Source organism: Anguilla rostrata, chromosome 11, assembly GCF_018555375.3.
Source record: "Anguilla rostrata isolate EN2019 chromosome 11, ASM1855537v3, whole genome shotgun sequence".
Classification (NCBI taxonomy): Eukaryota; Metazoa; Chordata; class Actinopteri; order Anguilliformes; family Anguillidae; genus Anguilla; species Anguilla rostrata.
The window spans coordinates 4,581,640-4,603,352 of NC_057943.1; the positions used below are offsets into that span (position 1 = coordinate 4,581,640).

At 49.0% G+C, this 21,713-nt stretch overlaps 1 protein-coding gene across 1 annotated transcript in view; it reads right to left on the reverse strand.

Moving 5' to 3' along the window:
- Window positions 1–21,713, reverse strand: part of plxna3 (plexin A3) — a 172,239-nt gene that overhangs the window by 82,272 nt on the left and 68,254 nt on the right. Inside the window, exons 4-5 of the mRNA XM_064300615.1 lie at window positions 19,505–19,645; window positions 10,521–10,621 (exon numbers count right to left, since the gene is read on the reverse strand). Coding sequence (XP_064156685.1) covers window positions 10,521–10,621; window positions 19,505–19,645 — 242 coding nt within the window. The remainder of the gene's footprint in view (window positions 1–10,520; window positions 10,622–19,504; window positions 19,646–21,713) is intronic.

The window sequence follows — 21,713 nt, forward strand, 5'->3', positions numbered from 1 at the left end:
ATTTTGCATTGACCTAACAAACAAACATACACCCATCTAACGCGCGCTTCCTTCTCCACGGCCGGCCGAGGGGCGCGGCGCTATGCGTTTTTTTTACGACGACCGTGGGAACACCGCGTCCTGAACACCAGTGTCCTGAACACCAGTGCCACTGGTCAAAGAACAGCAGCCTGTATTGATGAACGCTTTAAGGTGTGACATCACAAATATGTGATTAGAATGTTCTGAACATTCTATTGATGATGTCACAATCATTGCGGGTGACTGAAAGCAACTTGAGTTCTAGAACACCGACTTAGAATTTTGAGGAAGAAAAAGTAAGAAAAAAAAAACATTCCAAAACTTCCCTACTCTTCATGGGGTAAACCCTGAATGAAGAGATTCCATCCCCATTCTACATCATCAAGGGTTTCTCTTCACGAAAAACACCGCTACCACAAAATGGGCTAATAAATAGGAGAAGAGCAAAAAGCCAACCGTTGAGGTCTGACTGTAAAAGGGCAGCGAGAAATGAAGACTAAGCACCTCATTTATTCATCGCGTTACATGATATTTGTCTTCAGGAAAGCAAGAAACTTACTACTACGGCTACTGCTCCAGTACTTTGCTCAAAACAACAAAATGCCGTATGAAGCGAACTCTAATATACAGGCAGCCAGTCCTGATTATTTATTATTTATTTTTTTTTTTTTTTAAATACAGGCAGGATCACAGGCGCCCACATTACATGAGAACGCGCTCCAAGATACGCAGAGGCATGCATATGCATCGACTTTACAGCACAGATAATAGCGGGTCACGAAGACAGACGGTATAAATGCACACACGATTATGACCGATGCACCGACGCTCTCTCTCCCCTCTGAACGTCTCGCAATTAGTCTCAGCAGCATCGCGCCTGACAACACGACCGCGCTCACACCACGTGTACGCTAGCCGCGCACCGGAGACGCTAACGCACACACCGCGGCTCTGATCTGGAGCCAGCGAGCAGCAGTAAGTAAAGAGTTATTTACTGAAAGGACTGCGCGTTTGCTGAGGGCAATGCCAGATCACTCGGCGATGCGGGCAGGCTGCCCTTCTGGTCTCTTCCAGCCTGCCGAACAGCCAGCGCGGGGCTCAGAGGGTCCCTTCAGAAGCAAGCGGGGTAAATTAGCATGTGACCCTCGACCCCCCCGCACACGCGGAATTAAAACGGATCGAAGCGAGACGTGAATCTCATGGTCCGCACACGCCCACCTCTGGAGCAGGCTCGGCAAACGGTCATCTGAGTATAATGAGCAACACTTTCCCCAGTCTACACACACACACTCTGTACACACACACACACACACACACACTCTGTACACACACACACACACACACACACACACACACTCTGTACACACACACACACACACACACTCTGTACACACACACATACACACACACTCTGTACACACACACACACACACACACACACACACACATGCCCACATACACACACACACTCTGTACACACACACACATACACACACACACACACACACACACACTCTGTACACACACATACACACTCTGAACACACACACATACACACACACACTGTACATACACACACACACACACACTCTGTACACACACACACACACACACACACACACACATATGCCCACATACACTCTGTACATAAACATACACACACACACACACCGTGCGTGGATGTGTGAGTGTGTGTGTGTGCGCGTATTCAGTGCGTGCACTCTGTACACACACACACAACACACTTGTACACACTCACACAAATTGAATTTAAGAACTCTCACAGCGCAAATATAAATACGCAACAGACGACACTAATCTCTGAATTTCCTCATTCCGCGCGCAGATTTATAGCAGTTTTGTTGCTTTACCACTTTCCCCTCCTCAATGTTCCTGAAATGAAATTCCACCCAATTAGACTCCCCTTTTCTCTTCCTGTGAGGGGGGGGGGGTAGAAATGTGATTTATGGTAAGTTTCCCTTCCCCGGGAGGGGGGAGGGGGGGGGGGGGAATGGTCCCACGCCCCCCACCATCCCACCAGCTGCAGGCTGACAGACACCCCCCCCCCCCATCACCACCACCACCACCACCACCGCCTGAGGAACACACACGCCCTTCATCACGCCCATTTACCCCGTCACCGCTACGAGGACAAGATGGACTCGGCACACCTTCAGTTAGCGGGAGGAGCCTTGTGTGTGAGATATGATAAGGGTCAGAATGGGCCATAAAAGGCTGCAGGGGAACAGGGAGCACTGAGGTGCTGCACATAATGGGGGCATTTTTTATTTCATTTTATTATTTTTTTTTTTTGTTGTTGTAAAAAGCTGAGATTGGGGGCCCAATATTAACCTTCACAGACAGGGCCCAGCCCAGACTGATGGATGCGTCCATCCTCCATTTTGGTCCAGCTTGTGACTCTTGTGCCTTTTACCATGGAAACCCACAGACAAGAGATCTCGCTCCCATTACATTACATTACATTACAGGCATTTAGCAGACACTCTTATCCAGAGCGACTTACACAACTTTTTTTACATAGCATTTTTACATTGTATCCATTTATACAGCTGGATATATACTGAAGCAATTCCGGTTAAGTACCCTGCTCAAGGGTACAACGGCAGTGTCCTTACCCGGGAATCGAACCCGAGACCTTTCGGTCACAAACCCAGTTCCTTACCCACTGTACTACACTCCGTCCTTCCCAAAACCAAAAACAGGTTTCCATCACGTGTTCACACTTTAGTCGCACCATTTTTTTTGTCAGAATCGCATCGATGTTCGCCGCTCGGTTTCTCACTCACAGACTGGCTTTCACAGACCGGCCTTCACAGAAGACTGCTTTCACCGAAGACGGTGACATCACTCCGAAGCTTTTTGTCTCCACCTGTCATTCCCGATTACAATATAAACGGAAGAAGAATTTTATTTTATTTTATTTTTTTTAACCGCACAGCTGACAGATCTGCCTCGGTATGATCTCATAACGCGACGCGGTGTGGGTGCTGCCAGCTTCAGTCCGGACCGTCGCGCCGCAGCACTGTCTGACGAGCGCTGTGACTTTGCCTCGGGGCCGGAACGAGTGGCGAATGAGACGCGTTGAGGCCGTGAGACGGGATAAATTGAGCACAGACGCCGATATGAGAGAGAGAGAGAGAGAGAGAGAGAGCTACTGCCACACACGACCCCGGCTAATTGTGTATCTGACTTTGATTAGTGAGAAAGACAAGTGGAAACGGGCTAAACTCTGAATAAGAATAATATCGCCAGGACTGCCTCCTCCCCCCCCCCCCCCTTCCTCCCCCAACCCCCATTTTTTCTGTCCTCTAAGTCTTTCAAAGCACAACGACCTAAAAAACGATATGCATTTTAAACGAAGCTGCTGATGTTTCTGGATGGCGATCTGAGCTCGAGCATCCGCACAGGTGCGCGCTTCTCGCAGACCAGCTGGCGGGCTCTCCTTTGTCTAAAGCGGCTTCCATTTTTAACCGCAACATAAAAGCTTCAGGATCTCCGAGCGGCGGGAGACGTGCTTTACCCACAGATTAGAAACGTTCCATTTTTTCCCCCCCCAAATTATCATCAGAATAGCCGCGAAGATCGCTACCCATAAGCGGAATTATTGGACGCGGATTCGCTCATCGTTCACGACTTTTACTGTTAATTCAATTTAGTACGTGACTCACGCTTCCGACACTAATGACGACGTTTCAGACAATTAAATAAAAGGGCCGAGAAGGTAGCGATACAGCAGGAAAGCTACGTATCCCACCATTCGGTTTCCGCCCGATTTTAAAGACCAGAACCGCCTCGACTCAACGTTCGCGACACAGAGACCCAACCCCCCGAAGGCCAACACAGCCACCGGCAAAAAAGCAGGATCTTACAAACAGAACAACGCTCTGGGAAATAGCACTGCGCCGACGCGCCGGGGTTCAGCCGCCAGGTGTAGCGGCGAGGCGGAGAGAAGCGTGTTTATGACTGACGGGCTCGGTGGGGCGTTAGCGCGTATTTGTGAGAGGCTGATTAACTCCCCCGCGGCCCGGCGGATTTCGACGAGGCTAGCGCCCGGGGTCTGCGGAGACGTGCTCTCCAGCGCCCTCCCGACAGATACAGTAACGGAGAAACCGCAGAGCAGGGGGGGCTCCGGTTAGAATCGCTCTACAAATCTATCTTCCAGTTTCCTGTCGTTGCCATGGACACGGGCCACTTCCCAGGGTGCACACCCCTCCTCCCCCCCGTACTCTGGCTAGGCTAACACGACGGGCTAGAGGCTAAAGAGCCTTTGGGGAACGGCAGACCAAAAAAAAAAAAGAAAAAAAAAAAGCCCAAAACAAGCAGGAGAAAAGGAGGAAGGTCAAACCAAAGCCCTGAAAAGGGTGTAGGTGTGAGTGTGAGTGAGTGTGTGTGTGAGCCTTTGAGTGCGTGTGTGTGTGACCGTGAGTGCGCCTGTGTGTGTGTGTGCCTGTATGCGTGTGCATGTGTGCATGTGTGTGTGTGTGTGCGAGCCTTTAGGTGTGTGTGCGCCTGTGTGTGTGTGTGTGCCTGTATGCGTGTGCATGTGTGTGCGTGTGTGTGCGTGTGCCTGTATGCGTGTGTGTGTGTGTGTGTGTGCCTGTATGCGTGTGTGTGTATGCGTGATAGAGTATGTGTGTGTGTGCGTGCGCATGTGTGTGTGCGCGTGATAGAGTGTGTGTGTGTGCGTGTGGAAGGGGGGGTGTGTGTGTGTGGTGATGTGTGTGCGTGAGAGAGTGTGTGCGTGTGTGTGTGTGCGTGCGTGTGTGCGTGTGGAAGGGGGGGTGTGTGTGTGTGCGTGTGCGTGATAGAGAGTGTGTGCATGTGTGTGTGTGCGTGCGTCGGTGCGTGTGTGCGTGTGGAAGGGGGGGTGTCTCACTTAGCAACCTCCAGACTTGCCATCCCCAGGGAGGGGAACAGGCTCTTTCAACACAGTGGCAAATTAAGAATTAACAACCTGAGGAGGCTTTACATGTGTAATTAAAACGAACCTGTTTTTATACGCATGCAGCAAGTGACAGACTTCAGAGTCGGGGAAGAAACAACCTTAAAACAAATGATATAACACAAACGGCTGGATAACGAGTACAGAAAAAGCTAAAGCACATTGCAAGAATTACGCTCCCGCTTTTACGCTGGCAACAAAACGGGATAAGCCTTTAAATGTACGGGGATCGTAAAGTAGGTTTGGAACCTAACTTCACATTTAACCCTGACAGCAATAGCTGTTAGCTGAAAAAACGGACACCGCTCACAGCATATACACCACACACTCTACAATGCAAAAGAACACTAGAACATTTAGCCAGAGCGAATTACACAACATTTTCTCATGCTTCTATTTACACAGCTGGATATATACAGCACTGAAGCAATTGTAGATTATCTACAGTTGCTCAAGGGTACAACAGCAGCGTCCTACCCGGGAATCAAACTCGCAACCTTCAGGTTACAAGCCCAGTTCCTTAGCCATTATACTACACTTCCGCCCCAGATTTATACACGTTGCGGTATAAATTCTTCTGTAATATGTGACATGTAGACATGCACATTTTCTAATAGCCCCAATGTTTAGTCTAGGTTTGTGTTTTGGAATACAAGATGCAACAAGCTAAACTGCAGCAATGACAGAATTAATAACCGAACAGAGTAACTGTACAGCTGAATCACACGTAAAATTTTGATCGACCAAAACAAGGTAAAATAATGCTATGTACAAATGAAGAACAATCAATTCTTATTTACAAGGCCCAATCCTGATTATTATCACTTTTTAAATCTGTTTTAATTCGAAACCAAACAAGCTTAGATCTTCGCCACTGTCACGACGTGTGACTTAATGACCACAATACAATTACCCTCCCCTTCCCATGTTCCCCACTGTCAATTATATCCACTCACAACCGCCATGAACCTTAGCAAAAGAGACCGACAGAAATGAAACGGATTACTCAGGGATGCATTAGCAGTGGCACACACATTGGATTCAAACCCACAACCTCTTCACCACCAACTGCAAATTAAACACGCTTAATGCCTTGAGCTCATTTCCATCTCTAACGGGCACAGTTGAGGGCAAACAAAACATCGACCGAAACACAGGATCCTCACTGGGTTTAAAAAAACCTACATAAATGAAGTATTCATCCTTTAAAGGAAGATCACTTTTTTTCTCAACATCGACCCCCTGCACATTCTCCCTCCCCTAGATTACTTGATTTTGGTTTGACGTCAGTAGCACCATGTGTCCAACACGCCCCACAATTCAAAATCCCCGAAACATGCATGCTTTTTATAGGTTTTATACGTTTACGGTAAGGACACAATAAAAAAAATCTCAGCAATCAAATCCTGACTGGGGCAAGCTTCAGTTTAGGACCCGCGTTACCATGGAAACTGCACTTGAGAAAGGGGGCCCTGGTGTTCGCCTGCACTGGACCAGCATGACCAGCAGATGAATGTAGCATGCTAAATCGCTTTCTTTCTTTTTTTGTTAGCCTCTTTAAACTTTATCTCAAGTGTGTTTGTGTGTGTGTGTGTGTGTGTGTGTGTGTGTGTGTGTGTGTGGTTAAACGCAAAAGTATTGGGACAATGACACAATTTTGTAGGGCTGGTTTTGGACTGTCAGGTTTAATTTGAGGGTTTGTTTACGTTAAACGCAATGTTCTAGCTGTGATTCACAGGATGGGCTTGACTGTACACGTTGCTACCAGTTGCTAGCACTATAACATGTCACTATCATTTTTGGCCCTTTGCCTTGCTCTTTAGCAATGTGGCTGCGGTCACTGTCTGGCTGCAAGCTGAAGAGCTGAGTTTTGAGGTATTTGGCAGGATCATTTTTGTTTCTACATGGATCACCCAGTGTGGATGTAAACACCCTCAATTTAAAGCTGTGCTGGAGTACAGAGCCAAATCAACGTGTCACTGTCCTAGTACTTTTGTACTTAACTGTGTGTGTGTGTGTAAATATATATATACACACACACACACACACAGACATGCACATGTACACACACACACATATTTCAAACTACCATCATCTGTGAATTTTTCCAATCAGGCATTGTATCTACTGTTAGTTCATTCAATGCACAAATACCAAAAATACAGAAACAGCCGAAATGTTTTGGGCCTGTTTCATCAAAACACATTCTTTTTAAAAAGGCCGGTTGCCCTGCGCTACAGTGAGAGAGTGAGAGAGAGAGAGAGAGAGAGAGAGAGGGAGAGAGAGAGAGAGGGAGAGAGAGAGAGACTCGGCGGCGGGAAGACCAGCAGCACAAGAATAAGCCGTCTTAGGGCCTCCTCCTGCCTGTGAAGATGAACAATAAGCCCCCCCTTCCAATCTCTCACACCACCCCCCCCCCCCCCCCCGGATAGTGCCAAGTCCCAGAGACGGATGGGGGCTGTCACACTTCTCGATTTTACTCAACCGTCCCCCCCCCCCCCTTTTGTTCCAGCGCTTTAGCATCGCAGAGCTCACGGCTCACGGCCCCCGACAGGCCCGGTGTCGCGTCAAAATCGCACGCAGGGCGGGGGAAAGATCAAGATGGCAGACATTTTGAGGCTGCTCTACTAGAGAGGGGGTGGTGGGGGAGGGGGGGGGGCGAGATTCGGTCTCGCTCTGAGATAATAATTCACGAGGGGGAAAAAAAAAAAGAAGAGGTTAAATGTGTGAACGAGGGCCATTCAGTCAGTGAATCTATTCTCATCACTTTGCTTGATTTCACATTAATTGCACTGTGCAGTGGTTGTCACAAGGTCATGTAAATTCTGGGAACACAGCATTAATATGCAAAGAAATGTAATTTTCGAGCCGGAGCTGCAAAGTCTATTCTAATTATTCCATCAATCCAAGATTTGCATCTTAATTAAAGATCTTTATCTTGATTAAGGTATGGAAGAATTGGGAAAATGAAGGGATAGAAGAGGAAAGTTGGTGTCACTGAAATTCTACAATGCCCTCTTGGAAGGCTGGGGCCTAGGACAATGCTTCCTTTGGTCCACCCCCTGAACAACATAGTCGTCTACTTCTGGGTTCCTGTCAAAAGCACTTCCTCAAAAAAACAAAAAAAACAAAACAAACAAAAAAAAACAAACATGCACGCACACACATATACATATATATGTGTGTGTGCGTGTGTATATATGTATATATATATATATGTATGTGTGTGTGTGTGTGTGTGTGTGCATGTGTCACATTGAAATATATATACTGTAACCAACAAAACAAAAGTCTATATATTCCTGCTGCAAAAATATTTTTGTTCAACATTCATCGACTTTGTAGAAAGGTCTTTGGCAGTAATTCCTGCTCTGAGTCTTCTCAGGTATGTCTGCATGAGATTTGCGCATTTAAATTTTGTCATTTTGCCCACTCCTCCACGCAAAATCGCTTCAACCCTGCCAAGTTAGAGATGCAGAGCTTTGGTGGACAGTAATGTTCAGGCAATATCACAGATATTGCAATGCCATTAAGTCTGGCTTGTTCCAGAAAACCCAGCTTCTTGTGTGTAAGTTATTCCTTTGTGGTTTTCGTCAAGTGCTTCGGGTCATTTAGAACATGTCCGTCTGCCTGTTGGAAAATGGCTTTTCACCCTAAAATGCAGAGCTCCTGTGGACCCAGGATTTGGCTCGTATCCTTCTTGCCCTTAATAGCAACAAGTCAATAAAATAAACCCAAATTTCGTGATGCTTCCACCACAAAGTTTGATGACAGGAACGATGTTACCGCGGCGATTGTTTAACACAACGCTTTGCTCTCAGGCCAAAGAGGTTAAATCTTCATCCACAAGCTCATACATATACACACACACACACACACACGCAGACACACACACACACACGACCACACACACACACGCACGCACACAGACACACACACGCAGACACACACACGCAGACACACACACCGCAGACACACACACACGCAGACACACACGCACACACACACACACGCAGACACACACACGCAGACACACACACACGCAGACACACACGCACACACACGCACACACACGCACACACACGCAGACACACACACGCGCGTGCGCACACACACACACTCACACATGCACACATACGCACACATACACACACGCACACGCACACGCACACAGACACACACACACGCAGACACACACAGACACAGACACACACACACACACGCACACACACGCACACAGACACACACACACACACACACACACACACGCACACACACACACATACACACACGCGCACACACACACAGACACACACGCACACACACACACACACACACACACACACACACACGAGCACGCACTCATTCTATACTGCACAACATCATTGCTGAAAGGCTGAAACCACAGAAGGAAAAATGAACACGACCCAACAGATTTCCACATCTCTCCGTGTTCTTTCCTCCCTCAAAAACTTCGCCATTTCCTCCAAAATGACTTCCACATTGGAGTCTCTCCGCTCTTTCCTGTTCTTCTTAAACAGGCTACCCTGCTTGAAATGCACTTTTTAAACTATTCCCCCAAGCCGCCGACCCCCCTGTCCCCCCTCAGAAAATTTCCCTGTGGTCTGGGTTGCCAGCAGGAATGAGTTGATACCTCCTCCAGCACTAATACCATAAGCGCTGCACTGTGTGAATCAGAGAGAGGGTTCTCCAGCTACAGGCGGCGCTTCTTCAGAGGTCTCTATTTTTCCCCCCTCTGACAGAACACAGGGCACTTTCATACCGAGCTCTCAGCGAATTTATCAAGTGTGTGCCGGACAAAGTGGGGCCTGATGACAAGCGTTCGGAGGGGGGGGGGGGGGGGCGGGTCGGCGGATTGGAGAGGGGGTGGCGGTGCGGCGACGGTGGTGGGGGGGGTGGTGGTTTAGTGCAGAAATGGGGGTCATGAAAATCCAGCTGTTTCCTGAATTCTTTCGCCCCGCCAGCTGCCACCCGAGGGCCCACAGGAAGTGCACATCTGGGGCAGCTGTCACCTGCCAATCGCGCGAGCGGACCGGGTGAAGCGCGTGACCCCAGGGGGGGGGAAGCTTTCTGATTGGTTGGCTGAAATCCAAATGTCTCAGGGCTGTGGTGAGAAAAAAGGTCACGTATTGCTTATAAAACTTAAGGGGGGTGGGGGGTGGAATTCTTATATCTCGCCTGTTCCGCTCGATTCGCTTACATCAAATAAATGTCATCCTGAGTCAATCTGTGCCAAAGCAGATTCATGGTTTGCGGGTTCACGTCTTACTCCTCGTAAATATGCGGTTACTGGGGGTCGGACTTTCATCACCATGTCATTAAAAAAACGGCCCAGACAGGGCGGGGGGGGCGGGGGGGCGCCGGTCAGCACTGAGATGCTGTTCCTTATCTGTCAAACGGAAATGTTTGAAAAGTCCACAGGACGCAAACTGGACCCCACAGGACCCCCCCGTGTTTCGCGGACGCGCGTTGGCGGGTGAACCGCCGTGTGATGTAAGCGGCGTGTGTCACTCACTTGTTGTGCAGGACACACCAGCCGCAGTGGGGGTCCCCGGACCCCAGGCACGCCCCGCAGGTGTGGTACTGCCCACAGCTCTCCACGGGCTCTCTGCTCACCTGCAAAAAACAAAGACAAGAGTTAACGCACAGAACGCACACAGACACACACATATACACAGAGTTAATGCACAGGAAGCACACACACACAGACACATATACATAGAGTTAATGCACAGGAAGCACACACACACAGACACACACACACGGTTAATGCACTGGAAGCACACACACAGACACATATACATAGAGTTAATGCACCAGAAGCACACACACACACACAGCTAATACACTGGAAGCACACACACACACACACACACACACACACACAGTTAATACACTGGAAGCGCACACACACACACGCACACACAGCTAATACACTGGAAGCACACACACACACACACACACACAGTTAATACACTGGAAGCACACACACACACACACACACACACACACACACAGTTAATACACTGGAAGCACACACACACACACGCACACACAGTTAATACACTGGAAGCACACACACACACACACACACACACACACAGTTAATACACTGGAAGCACACACACAGAAACATATACACAGAGTTAATGCACAGGAAGCACATACTCACACACACGGTTAATGCACAGGAAGCACACACACACACACGAACACACACACACAAACACACACACACAGTTAATACACTGGAAGCGCGCACACACACGCACACACACAGCTAATACACTGGAAGCACACACACACACACACACACAGTTAATACACTGGAAGCACACACACAGAAACATATACACAGAGTTAATGCACAGGAAGCACATACTCACACACACGGTTAATGCACAGGAAGCACACACACACACACACACACACACACACACGCACACACAGTTAATACACTGGAAGCACACACACACACACACACACACACACGCACACACAGTTAATACACTGGAAGCACACACACACACACACACACACACACACACGCACACACAGTTAATACACTGGAAGCACACACACACACACACACAGCGCGTTGGGTATCAGCGGCACCGCACAGGCATTAATATGCAGCGCAGGGCCCTCCTGATGCAAGATCAGCGCAGAGCAACACGAGCACAGAGCCTCAGCCACCGTGCCTGCGTATCACTGCGCCCATTCAGCGCCTGACACTGAGCTTCTGTGGAAAAACAGCAGCCGCTTCAAACCATATTCATACCCCACAAATCCTTTCTAGGGGAAGAATGCTGTGCTTTTTTTTTTTTTGCTTTTTTTGTGAGCCCTGCCTTGGAAAAAGAAAAAGAAGAAAAAAAAGGATTTTCTCGTATAAGAGGTTTTTCTCGAGAATAAGCGTCGTAAATAATCAGAGAAAACTTCGCCTTCGCCGCTGCGGCGAGTCTCGATATGAAAGGAGGCAGTTCTGAACGATAGAGGGAAAAAAAAAACAGAAAAAGAAAGAAAATAATAAAAAAAGCAAAATGGCAGAGCGCGCGGTTCGTTTCATTTCGCGGAGATGTATAATAAAAAAAGAGCGCGCGACCTTCGGAGAGAAAGAGAGACAGAAAAGGGGCCAATCGGATCGGTCCACTTCAAAACCTTCCCGGTCGGTTATAAAAAGAAACAGCGGACGGGCGATGACCTCAGGCCGCATCCGGGGCTCAGAGCGTGGCAGAGCGCAATCGAGGATTCCTCTCGATCACAGAAGGGCCCCCCTCGAAAAAGCACGCACACAAGGGCCCGATTCACCTTGGGCCGGTTTTTTTTTGCTTTTACCGCGCATTGTGAAAACATGAGAGAAGCGCTCCGCGGAGGGGTTCGAGGCCAGAGGCGCACGGCCCCGCCCAAGGCCGTGTGGACCGGGCCTCTGCAGCTCCGACGGGCTTATTAAAACGACACGACGAAATGGCCTGTACTCCGCTATTCAGGAAACACACGCTCCCCCGCCGCTGCCGCCCCCGCCCCCCCCCCCCTCCCCACCCAAAAGGGTTTTGACGATGCAGAGAAACGAATACAATTGCCACGCGAGAAATGAATGAAAAACACTGATGTAAAAAAAAAAAAAAAAAAGTAAACATTAAAAAAGTAAACAAGCGAACGAAGACACTTCATCAACGGTGGGATTAAACGCGTCGGGTCGTGAAACACGCAAAGCTGACAAACTCACACGCCAGAAAAGTTTTGGTCAAACTGAGGCTATTTCACGATAAATAATTACCTCGCATTAAAAATCTATATCTAATCAGAATTTCAGAAGTAATTTGTATTTTTTTTAATTTTTTTTTTTTTTAAGTGCAGTATTAGGAAACAAAACCCAGAAAAGTGCTTAGTTTCGAGAAAATCACAAACCCAAAATTAGGCTACGCCAAATGGACCTTTCACTGGTTTACAGGGACCTTAAAGATTCGTAATTGCTTGGTACATCGAGCCAAAATTATTTCCAGAGTTTTCCTTCCTCATGTACAAATGATAAACTGTACCTTGGTGAAGATGAAAATTAACAAGTAAAGCAAAAAAAGCAACACTGGGCTATTTTAATGATTTAAAAAAATACAAAAACTCATGAGCCACAGACTACAGACAGCGCACTTCTGCATAATCTCAGCCTTGTGTCCCCGTTCTTTCTGTCTTAAAAAAAAAAAAAAACGAAATTAGAGAGAAAGTTTGGTCACTAAGCGGGAAAGTTTCACAGATGCACTAAAACCGTTCTGGTCTCGGTCTCAGACATCCAACAGCTCACAGCCGTTAGTCCCCCCCCCCCCCGTCAGCCGTCAGTACCTAACCCTACCCCCCCCAAGCCCCAAACAGTTGGCCGTAATGAGCAGCTTAAGCCCTTCAGAAACACAATACGCAGAACGTCCACGCGTGTTAAAAGATCGGGGTTTTCCACGCACAAATCAGCGCAGATATTCGACAGCGCGCTGGAACCGGGGCGCGCGGCTCGCGCATTCCAGAACGTAAACGACGCGGCCCTGCCGCTACTGCGCTGAAGCACTCTGGGAAACGGGCTGAGAAAGGGACTGAGAACGGGGAATGAAAGGATGACAGAAGACAGCTTCTCGCACACTTGGGCGAAGAATTAAAAAAAAAAAAACGATTTATCGATCCCGGAATGTCACACCGGCGGCGTCACCAGATACAGCCGGCGCCAGACACCGATAGGTCGAGGCTGAGTCACGTGACCTTGCTTGCAACACCAAGGCCTGTGTATGCGCATCACTTCCTCTTTCACTCGCTCTCCGCTGCAGCAAACGCTCCACGTGAAAACAACCCCGCCTCAAACCGAGGTCATTATCCGGGCATGTTTAAAATTCATATTTATATTTCCCCGCTTTTTCCTATGTGTAAGAAAAATGCTTTATGTGGAAATGTGGTTAGCATACTCAGCAAGACTGTTTGAAAATGTATTTTATGAAAATGTCTCCACCAGAACATAGTCTAGACTCATTCTAAACTTCTAAAAGAATTCTGCTGATTCGTGGTAGTCTAAAATTCGAATAAATATTGTTACGAGTGTCTGAGCATTAGTCAACTCAGTCTGTGGATGAAGACAATACGGAGGGGTCTGCATTGATGGCGGTCTGCAAGATAAAAAAGTCATTAACATTCACAGGAGGACAAAATGGCTATGAGCCTCCTTTCATCTGGGGTGTGACAAAGTGAAAAATCCTGTCTGCGGTTATGGGATCGTGATTATTTCCAGAGCTTTACAACTTCGTAAGGCAGCAACGCTGACCCATCGGGTGACGCTGCACAGCTGAGAAAATTAAAAACTAGCAGCATGAAGGCTACTGCAGTTCCTGGATTTTAAAAACCGCGCATCGAACACCAGTCCTAAATTCACCTGCTCTGACCAGCCCGCTCGCGACAAGCGTCAGGTTCACCTGCAGCAGATTCATCTGCAAGCTTCAGCATCTCACCTTTCTCCAGCCAAGCAGCAGCCACCTGTTCTTCGTTTGGTCAAGTTAGCTTAGCAACAGACCTCTTTGTGTCATAACTGTTTTTTTTTTTTTTTTTACAAAAATTTTTGAAGGGGCGACATAGCTCAGGAGTAGCCCGATTGTCTGGAGTCGAGGTTGCGGTTCAAACCTGCCTGGGCATGTCAAAGTGTCCTGGGCAAGACACCAACCCTAACCACTAACTGCTCTGCGATGAGAGCATCATTGTAACGCTTGGATAAGCGCTATATAAATGCAGTCCATTTACCATTTACAAAAAAGGCGGCCATTTTGATAAAGCGTGTGGCGTCATTAAATCATTTCATATCCTGTTCACCAACTGGAGTACTCCTGAACAATATGTTCCTCATAACATAATAAGTACTCAGGAGCATAATTAGTCAAAAATGAATTCTAGGCGGGGTGGTTTAGAATCCAAAAGAGGACTACAAAATGAAAGCTTTCTCTGGCAAGGTTAAGATCCTTTCTTTCCACTCAGCTTTTCTTACTTCATTACCAGGACATTCTGTACTAAATATTCCACACAAAAAAAGATCAACGATAGGCTTTTAGGGGTAAAATGAGTTTAACAAAATAAGTTTTTACAAAGATCAATAATATGAAGAATCACCTGAACTTCACAAGCGTAAATTGAATTCAGATTCAGCCTATTGTATGCCCTGTTCTAACTAGGTGGCTAATCTAGTCACAAATAAAATCTTTTTTTTTTTTAAAGTTCCAGGCAAAATGATTAAATCCGTGATGTCATTTTAACTCCTGCTCTGATTGATCACATTTGCCTCGGTTCTGCTTGGCTCACCGATTGGACCACACCCCGCGCCGAACGCGGTTCTGAAAACGAGCTCCCGCCATTCAGCGGGGCGGGCTGGCCAGGGACGACGTTTCGATCACAACGGAAACGATATTAAAGCGCTCAGCGGGGACGCTCGGTGAATAGAGGCATAATATTTTGTCAATAAAGCATGAGAGCAGACAGGCACCCCGCGTATATTGATTCGTTTAGTGCAGACTTGGCACCCCCCCCCCCCGCCCCCACTACTACACACTCCCACAATCCCACAGTCAATTGTTCAGACGGGGATGTTAAAACAATGACGGCTGCCATTTTGTCAGTTGCGAATCCGGTGATTTGCCCGGACTGTTGCTTTACAGTCGCTCGACAGTGAGCGTGTGCAAGCCAAAGTGGACCAATCAGGTCCATTTAAATCTGCTCTGAATCAAAGCCAAATCAAACACTGCCAGCAGAACGACAAGCAGGGTAGAACTCATTCAGGTTTCGCGTCCTTATAGAACCTTATAGGCCAAATCGCACAGGAGAAAGTTCATATTTGTCTGTCAACCAAACTTTACAAAGAATTACGAAACTATAAATGTGGATGTTACTGTTTCCACACAGGATGTGGAAAACATTCACATTTAGCAATAATAATTCGGGCAATGTAGCGCATAGTTGTTGACTATAGCACTACCAGAAATAGTACTACAAGAATGTTCAGTATTTTTCTTCCGCGCTCAATTGTATATATAAAAATGTATATTTAAAAAAAAGCTATCAGAGGATCTGTGAGCTCAAAACTTCTGAGAAAGCGAGAGAGAGCAAGAGTGAGAGTGAGAGAAAGAGTGAGAGAGTGAGAGAGAGATGAAAGCGAGAGTGAGAGAAAGAGAGTGAGAGAGCAAAGAGAGAATGAGAGAGAGTGAGAGATATACAGAAACTGATGAAAAACAACAACAAACCCAAAGGGTTTGTTCCATTCGCCAGGCTCAGTAAATGGAAGCTCGGCCATGTTGTTTTGTTGGCGCTCTCCTCCTGGCGTGTGCCCGCGCGGTGTGCCCGCGGTGCCCGGAGCAGCGGTGTCGCGGCGTCGCCGTGGCAGCCGGTGGGTGGGCGGGGTGCAGCGCCGCACCTTCCACGCTAATTTATTCCGCCGGGGAGAGAGAGCGGAGCTGTGAGAACCCGCGCCTCTCACCGCCCTCTCTCCGCTCACGCTCTCCGCCCTCTCTCACCGCCCTCTCACCGCCCTCTCTCCGCGCACGCTCACGCTCGCGGCTCGGCCCGGAGCGGCCCACGGGCGCCAGAGCGCAGGACCCCAACGCGATTCGGGAACAGCCGGGGTTGACCGTCGTCCGAGTCCTTTGCCTGTCAAAAGCGCTACAGACAAGGTCTGTGGCCACCTCGGGGTCTGTGGCAGTCGCTGGAGATGGCCACAGACACTGAGTGACTCTGACTCGCTCTCAGACCGTCAGTCATTCTGACTGCAACTGACAGACAGTCTGGCAGCACTGACTGTGGCTGACTGATTACAAACCCGCCAACACTTATAACTGCCCCATTCCAGACCGGGTTGCTTAACTGCAAATATAAGATGTCTAACTCGCGTAGACCGTTTCTCAGCTTAAACAGCCTGGCGTGTGTGAGTCTGATGGTCTGGGGCCAGTCGTGCCCGGGCAGAAGCACCGGATGAAATATTCAGCATGCCGTGCAGACTGCATGTGTGCACCGCGTGCATTATTCATACAGACACATTAAAGGTTTCCTTAAAATCCCACAGGGGCCCAGAGAGACGTGGGCATGGCCCCCGAAGCCCCCCCCCAGTCTGGCGCTGGACCTCAGGTAACCGCTCCCCGCCCCCCAGCCCCCCCCCCTCCCCCCCTCCCCAGCCGTCACACAGACAGATAACGGACCAGCGCTGCCAGAACCGATAGCTCACACAGACGCCGTTCCATCATCCCGAGAATAGAAGGCTCCTCTTTCTTTTTTTTAAAGTGCCACTTTCAGAACGATCAATTCACGGCGGCGAGATTGTGTTTCTTAAACGTGCAGCGCACCCCCCCCTCCCCCCCCCTTTTAATCATTAAATGCAATATCGATGTCTGGAATGGGACGGGTGTGCGGTCCGTTTCGGTCTTTAATGCACGATCGCCCGACGCAGAGTAAATACAGCAGAGCAGGGTGGAGACGCCCCGCCTCCGTCTGTCTCACCTCGCTCCGCTTCGCGTTTCGTTCTGGTGGGACCCCCCCGGAGGGACCCCCGGGCCGTTCCTCATGGGTAAAGCAGCACGGTGTGCACCGTTCTACCTCCCCTGCCCCCCAACCCCCCCCGCCCCCCCGCCCCGTCCTCCGTCTTCCCCGAGATTCTCCTGCCTCTCATCTATCAGTCCGATCTCATCCGAGCCTCATCCGTTCCGCCTCTCCCCCAAAATGCGCTTCTCTTTTAAACAGGTTTTTTGGAGCACGTCTTGCAGTTTAAGCAGGTCTGACGAGCCGCTCTCTCCACCTGCCGTACAGGTGGAGGCTGCCGCGCCCCGAGGAAGACGGAATGTTCCTTCGGAGCTTCGAACCCGCAGCCCTCGGAAGCTTCCTTCGGGTTGAGTTCCGCTTCGTCGCCACACAGAGAGAAAAAAGACGCCACGATCTGCAGCGCGTTTACGTTTCAGTCTCCGGGCTTTCCTGGGGAAGCCGGGCTGTGAAACAGGGGCTTCAGTGGGCGTCTGTAGCCGGGCGTGCAAAATTAAAATTCGCCCTCCGTAGGAACGCCGCCGACTCTTCCGCGCGTGATGCAACCGCGTCGCGGATGCTGCGGCCTAGTTTTTTATTTTTCATTTTTGTCAGCCCCGCGATTGTTTATCGTCGCGAGCGCTGGTGTAGAGGCCTGACACCTGCCTGATCTTCTCAACCTTCACCAACAAAAGGTGCAGCTCCTGCCCCCCCTCCCCTCCCCTCCCCTTCCCCTCCTCCCCTCCTCCCCCTCTTTCCTTCTCTAACACAAGGCGACGTGTTGGCAAAAGGGCAAGGCTAAAAATATAATAACCAGAAAAGGCCTCGCTCGGCGAGATCTGTTGCCGATGAGAGAGCGATTCGTGCTTCCTTTCAATTAATGCGCCGCTTCTCAAAAATAAAAAATAAATAATAAAAAGGGAAGAATGAGCGTGTGTGAAAGATGCATTATGGGGCACGCGGGCGCGTGAGGGCCTCCTCAACCAGCTGGAGAGGAACTCGGAGTCGGCCTCGCTCGTCTCCGGCGCGCCGCAGCCACAATGGCGCTCCAAAGACGGCGCCGGCGCTCTCCGCGCGTCCGCGGCAAACGGAACCGCTTCCCAGAGAGGCCCCGCGTATCACAGAGACACAGCTGAGGAGGAATTCAAAGACATAAACCCCCCATTCCACCCGCCCCCGTCCCCCGTCCCGTCTGTCTTCCTGTCTTCTGCAGATGTTAGAAATGAAGTGTCTGAAAATTCCGGTTTTCGGTTCTAAAACACAAAAAAAAGAAAAGAAGAAAAAAAAGAAAAAAGAAAAAAACCCTCGACAGTGCCGGGTTCCCATTTAAGTCCTTTTGACAAATGTTTCCTTATTATTCCGAGATAGGCTGTCACATTTCAGAACAAATGATTTCGCACTCGCGTTATAAATGCGATGGTAATAAAAATCATGCCCTTGGTTGTGTTAATATACCATTTCGCTCGCGCACCGGCCCGGCGCAGATAATGCACTCAATTCCGATACACACCGCCTCGTACGAGCCGATACCAACACTGGCGAGGAAGTTTAAAATAAGGAGCACGCAGGGGAAGAAGAAAAAAAAAAAGAAGAGTATTCTCAATCTACAACACAATTCAGAGAAACAGCTCTGAGGGTGAAGCAGTTCCACGCAGTAAAATCGCTAAAGATTAAACCAGGATATTTAAAATAAAAAAAAATAGATTACATTACAGGCATTTATCCAGAGCGACTGACATTGTATCCAGTTATGCAGCTGGATATATACTGGAGCAACGCAGGTGAAGTACCTTTGCTCAAGGGTACAGCGGCAGTGTCCTCCCGGGGAATCGAACCTGCGACCTTCAGGTTACAAGACCAACTCCTTAGCCGTTATACCACACTGCCGCCCCCATAGACAGATAGAACTTGGCCCCCGTGTGCGCGGACGCGGACCCTGTCAAAGCGATCCCGCGCGCGGCGTTCCCCGCGGTCGCTGCCGCTTACCTGTTTGTCACTCAGCAGGTAGATGTGCAGGTAATCGGGGCTGAAGACCATGTCCCGCTGGATGGGGCTGCCCTCCACCACCGGAACGGTCTCGTACAGCAGGGCATTCTGGGAAGGCGGGGGGATGCCATCCACTCTTATCTGTGGAGGAGAATAACGAGCATGAAATCCGGCGTTCCGCGCAGCGCTGTGTTCCCCCCCCCCCCTTTGAAGGCCTTACAGCGGAGAGGGAGAGAGAGCCCGGTGTCGGACCTGGAGAGACGCGAGGCAGAGCGCTGTTTCTGTGTTTCTGTAATTACCCCTGTCTGCAGTCAGCAGTAAACGTGCGGGTTCGGGCTGAAACAATGTCGTCGATCTGCCTACACAAAATACGCCTAAAGAGGCATTCTGGAATGGCAAATGCCATCCACTCACTGTGGAGAGATACAGATGAAATCACGCGCGTCCGCACGCACGCCCCCCTTGAAGGGCTCACAGCAGAGAAAGAAACCTGTCGACCGAGAACGCGAGGCAGCGCTGTTCAGGTTCGTAAACCGCTGCAGTGCAAAAAACGTCGCTCGAAAAAAAATGTGTCAAACGCCACACATAAATATCACCAAAAAGGTGAAGTGCAACACACCACACACACACAACAGACAGATGAAAACACACGCACACAGAAACACACACGAATGTAAAGACACACATTCAAATACACACAAGGCACTGCAAAACACAACACCACACACAAGACAATCAACACACTAAAGCACGCAAACACACACACACACACACACACACACACACTCTGTTTCTTCATAATTTCCCCACCTCCTTCCCCAACCTTCCTTGTTCAGTTAACTACAGCACTGAGCCCGTTAAAGAAAAAAAAAACCCCGTTTCTGAAAACGTAAAAACCCAAAAACGTCTTTGATGTGACTGGAAACAAACGATGTGAGCACCTCGACAACCGTTCTCACAGCTGCAAAGATCGCCTATTTCCCCCTTCTTTACGCTGTGGAGAAACAAGCGGCGGAAAGCTCGCGCGTCGGCCTAATCGGTCTTGGCGTGTACGTGACGAGGGCGGGCGAGGAGAGCCAGACATCAAACACGCCGAATTAATGCAGGAAAGTATAAAAAATAAAAAAATAATAATAATAATGATGATAATGTATTCTGAAAAGAGCAGAGAACTGAAATGTGAAAAATGGGGGGAGAGAGAGAGAGGAAAAGGAAGAAGAAGAAGAACGAGAGCAGATGTGAGGGTGACGAGGAGCTTGGCTTTTCCCTAAATATCTGGGTCGGGCCCCGAAGTGACAAACATCGTTAGTCTGCTAATTAGCCGCCTCCTCGTTGCCGCAGTCCCAATAATTAGTGTTGACAAGGTGGCATCAATTAGGAGAAGGCTGCCATATTGGGTGTCACAAGTCGGCGGCCAAGACGGAGAGCCCTCCTCTCCGCAGGCTGGGTGACAGCAGGGACGGCAACATGACGGCCACTGTGCGTGTGCGCGACTGGCCAGTCTCAGAGCTATGGGAGCAGCTGCAGGCTCACAGGCGCACAACATTCACAAGCGTGCATCACTCACTCACTCACTCACTCACTCACTCACTCACTCACTCACTCACTCACATCTCATCACCACTCACATCACTCACCACATCACACACATCACTACCACCACACTCACACACATCACACTCACCACTCACTCATCCTCACCACACTCCCCTCCCACTCACTACATCCTCACCACACACATCACCACCACTCACCACACATTCACTCACTCACTCACTTCACCACATGCCACGTCCTCACTCACAACTATTCACCACACACACATCCACACACACACAACATTCACACACCGCACACACACAACATTCACACACACACATACATGCACAACATTCACATGCACATGCATACAACATTCACACACACACACGCACACACAACATTCACACACGCACACAACATTCACACACACAAACGCACACAACATTCACACACACACAACCTTCACGCGTGCGTGCGTGCGTGCGTGTATGTGTGCGTACGTGTGCACACGCGCAGAAACGCCAGTCGCCACTTTTCTCCACTACACCGCTTTAACGAAGCACATTTATAATCTTTCACTCTCAGCCCCACTTTTCAGCACATCTAATGAAATAGGCTACAAAATAGGTCCAATAGGGACTTCAAACTAGAGATTATGACACGAGCT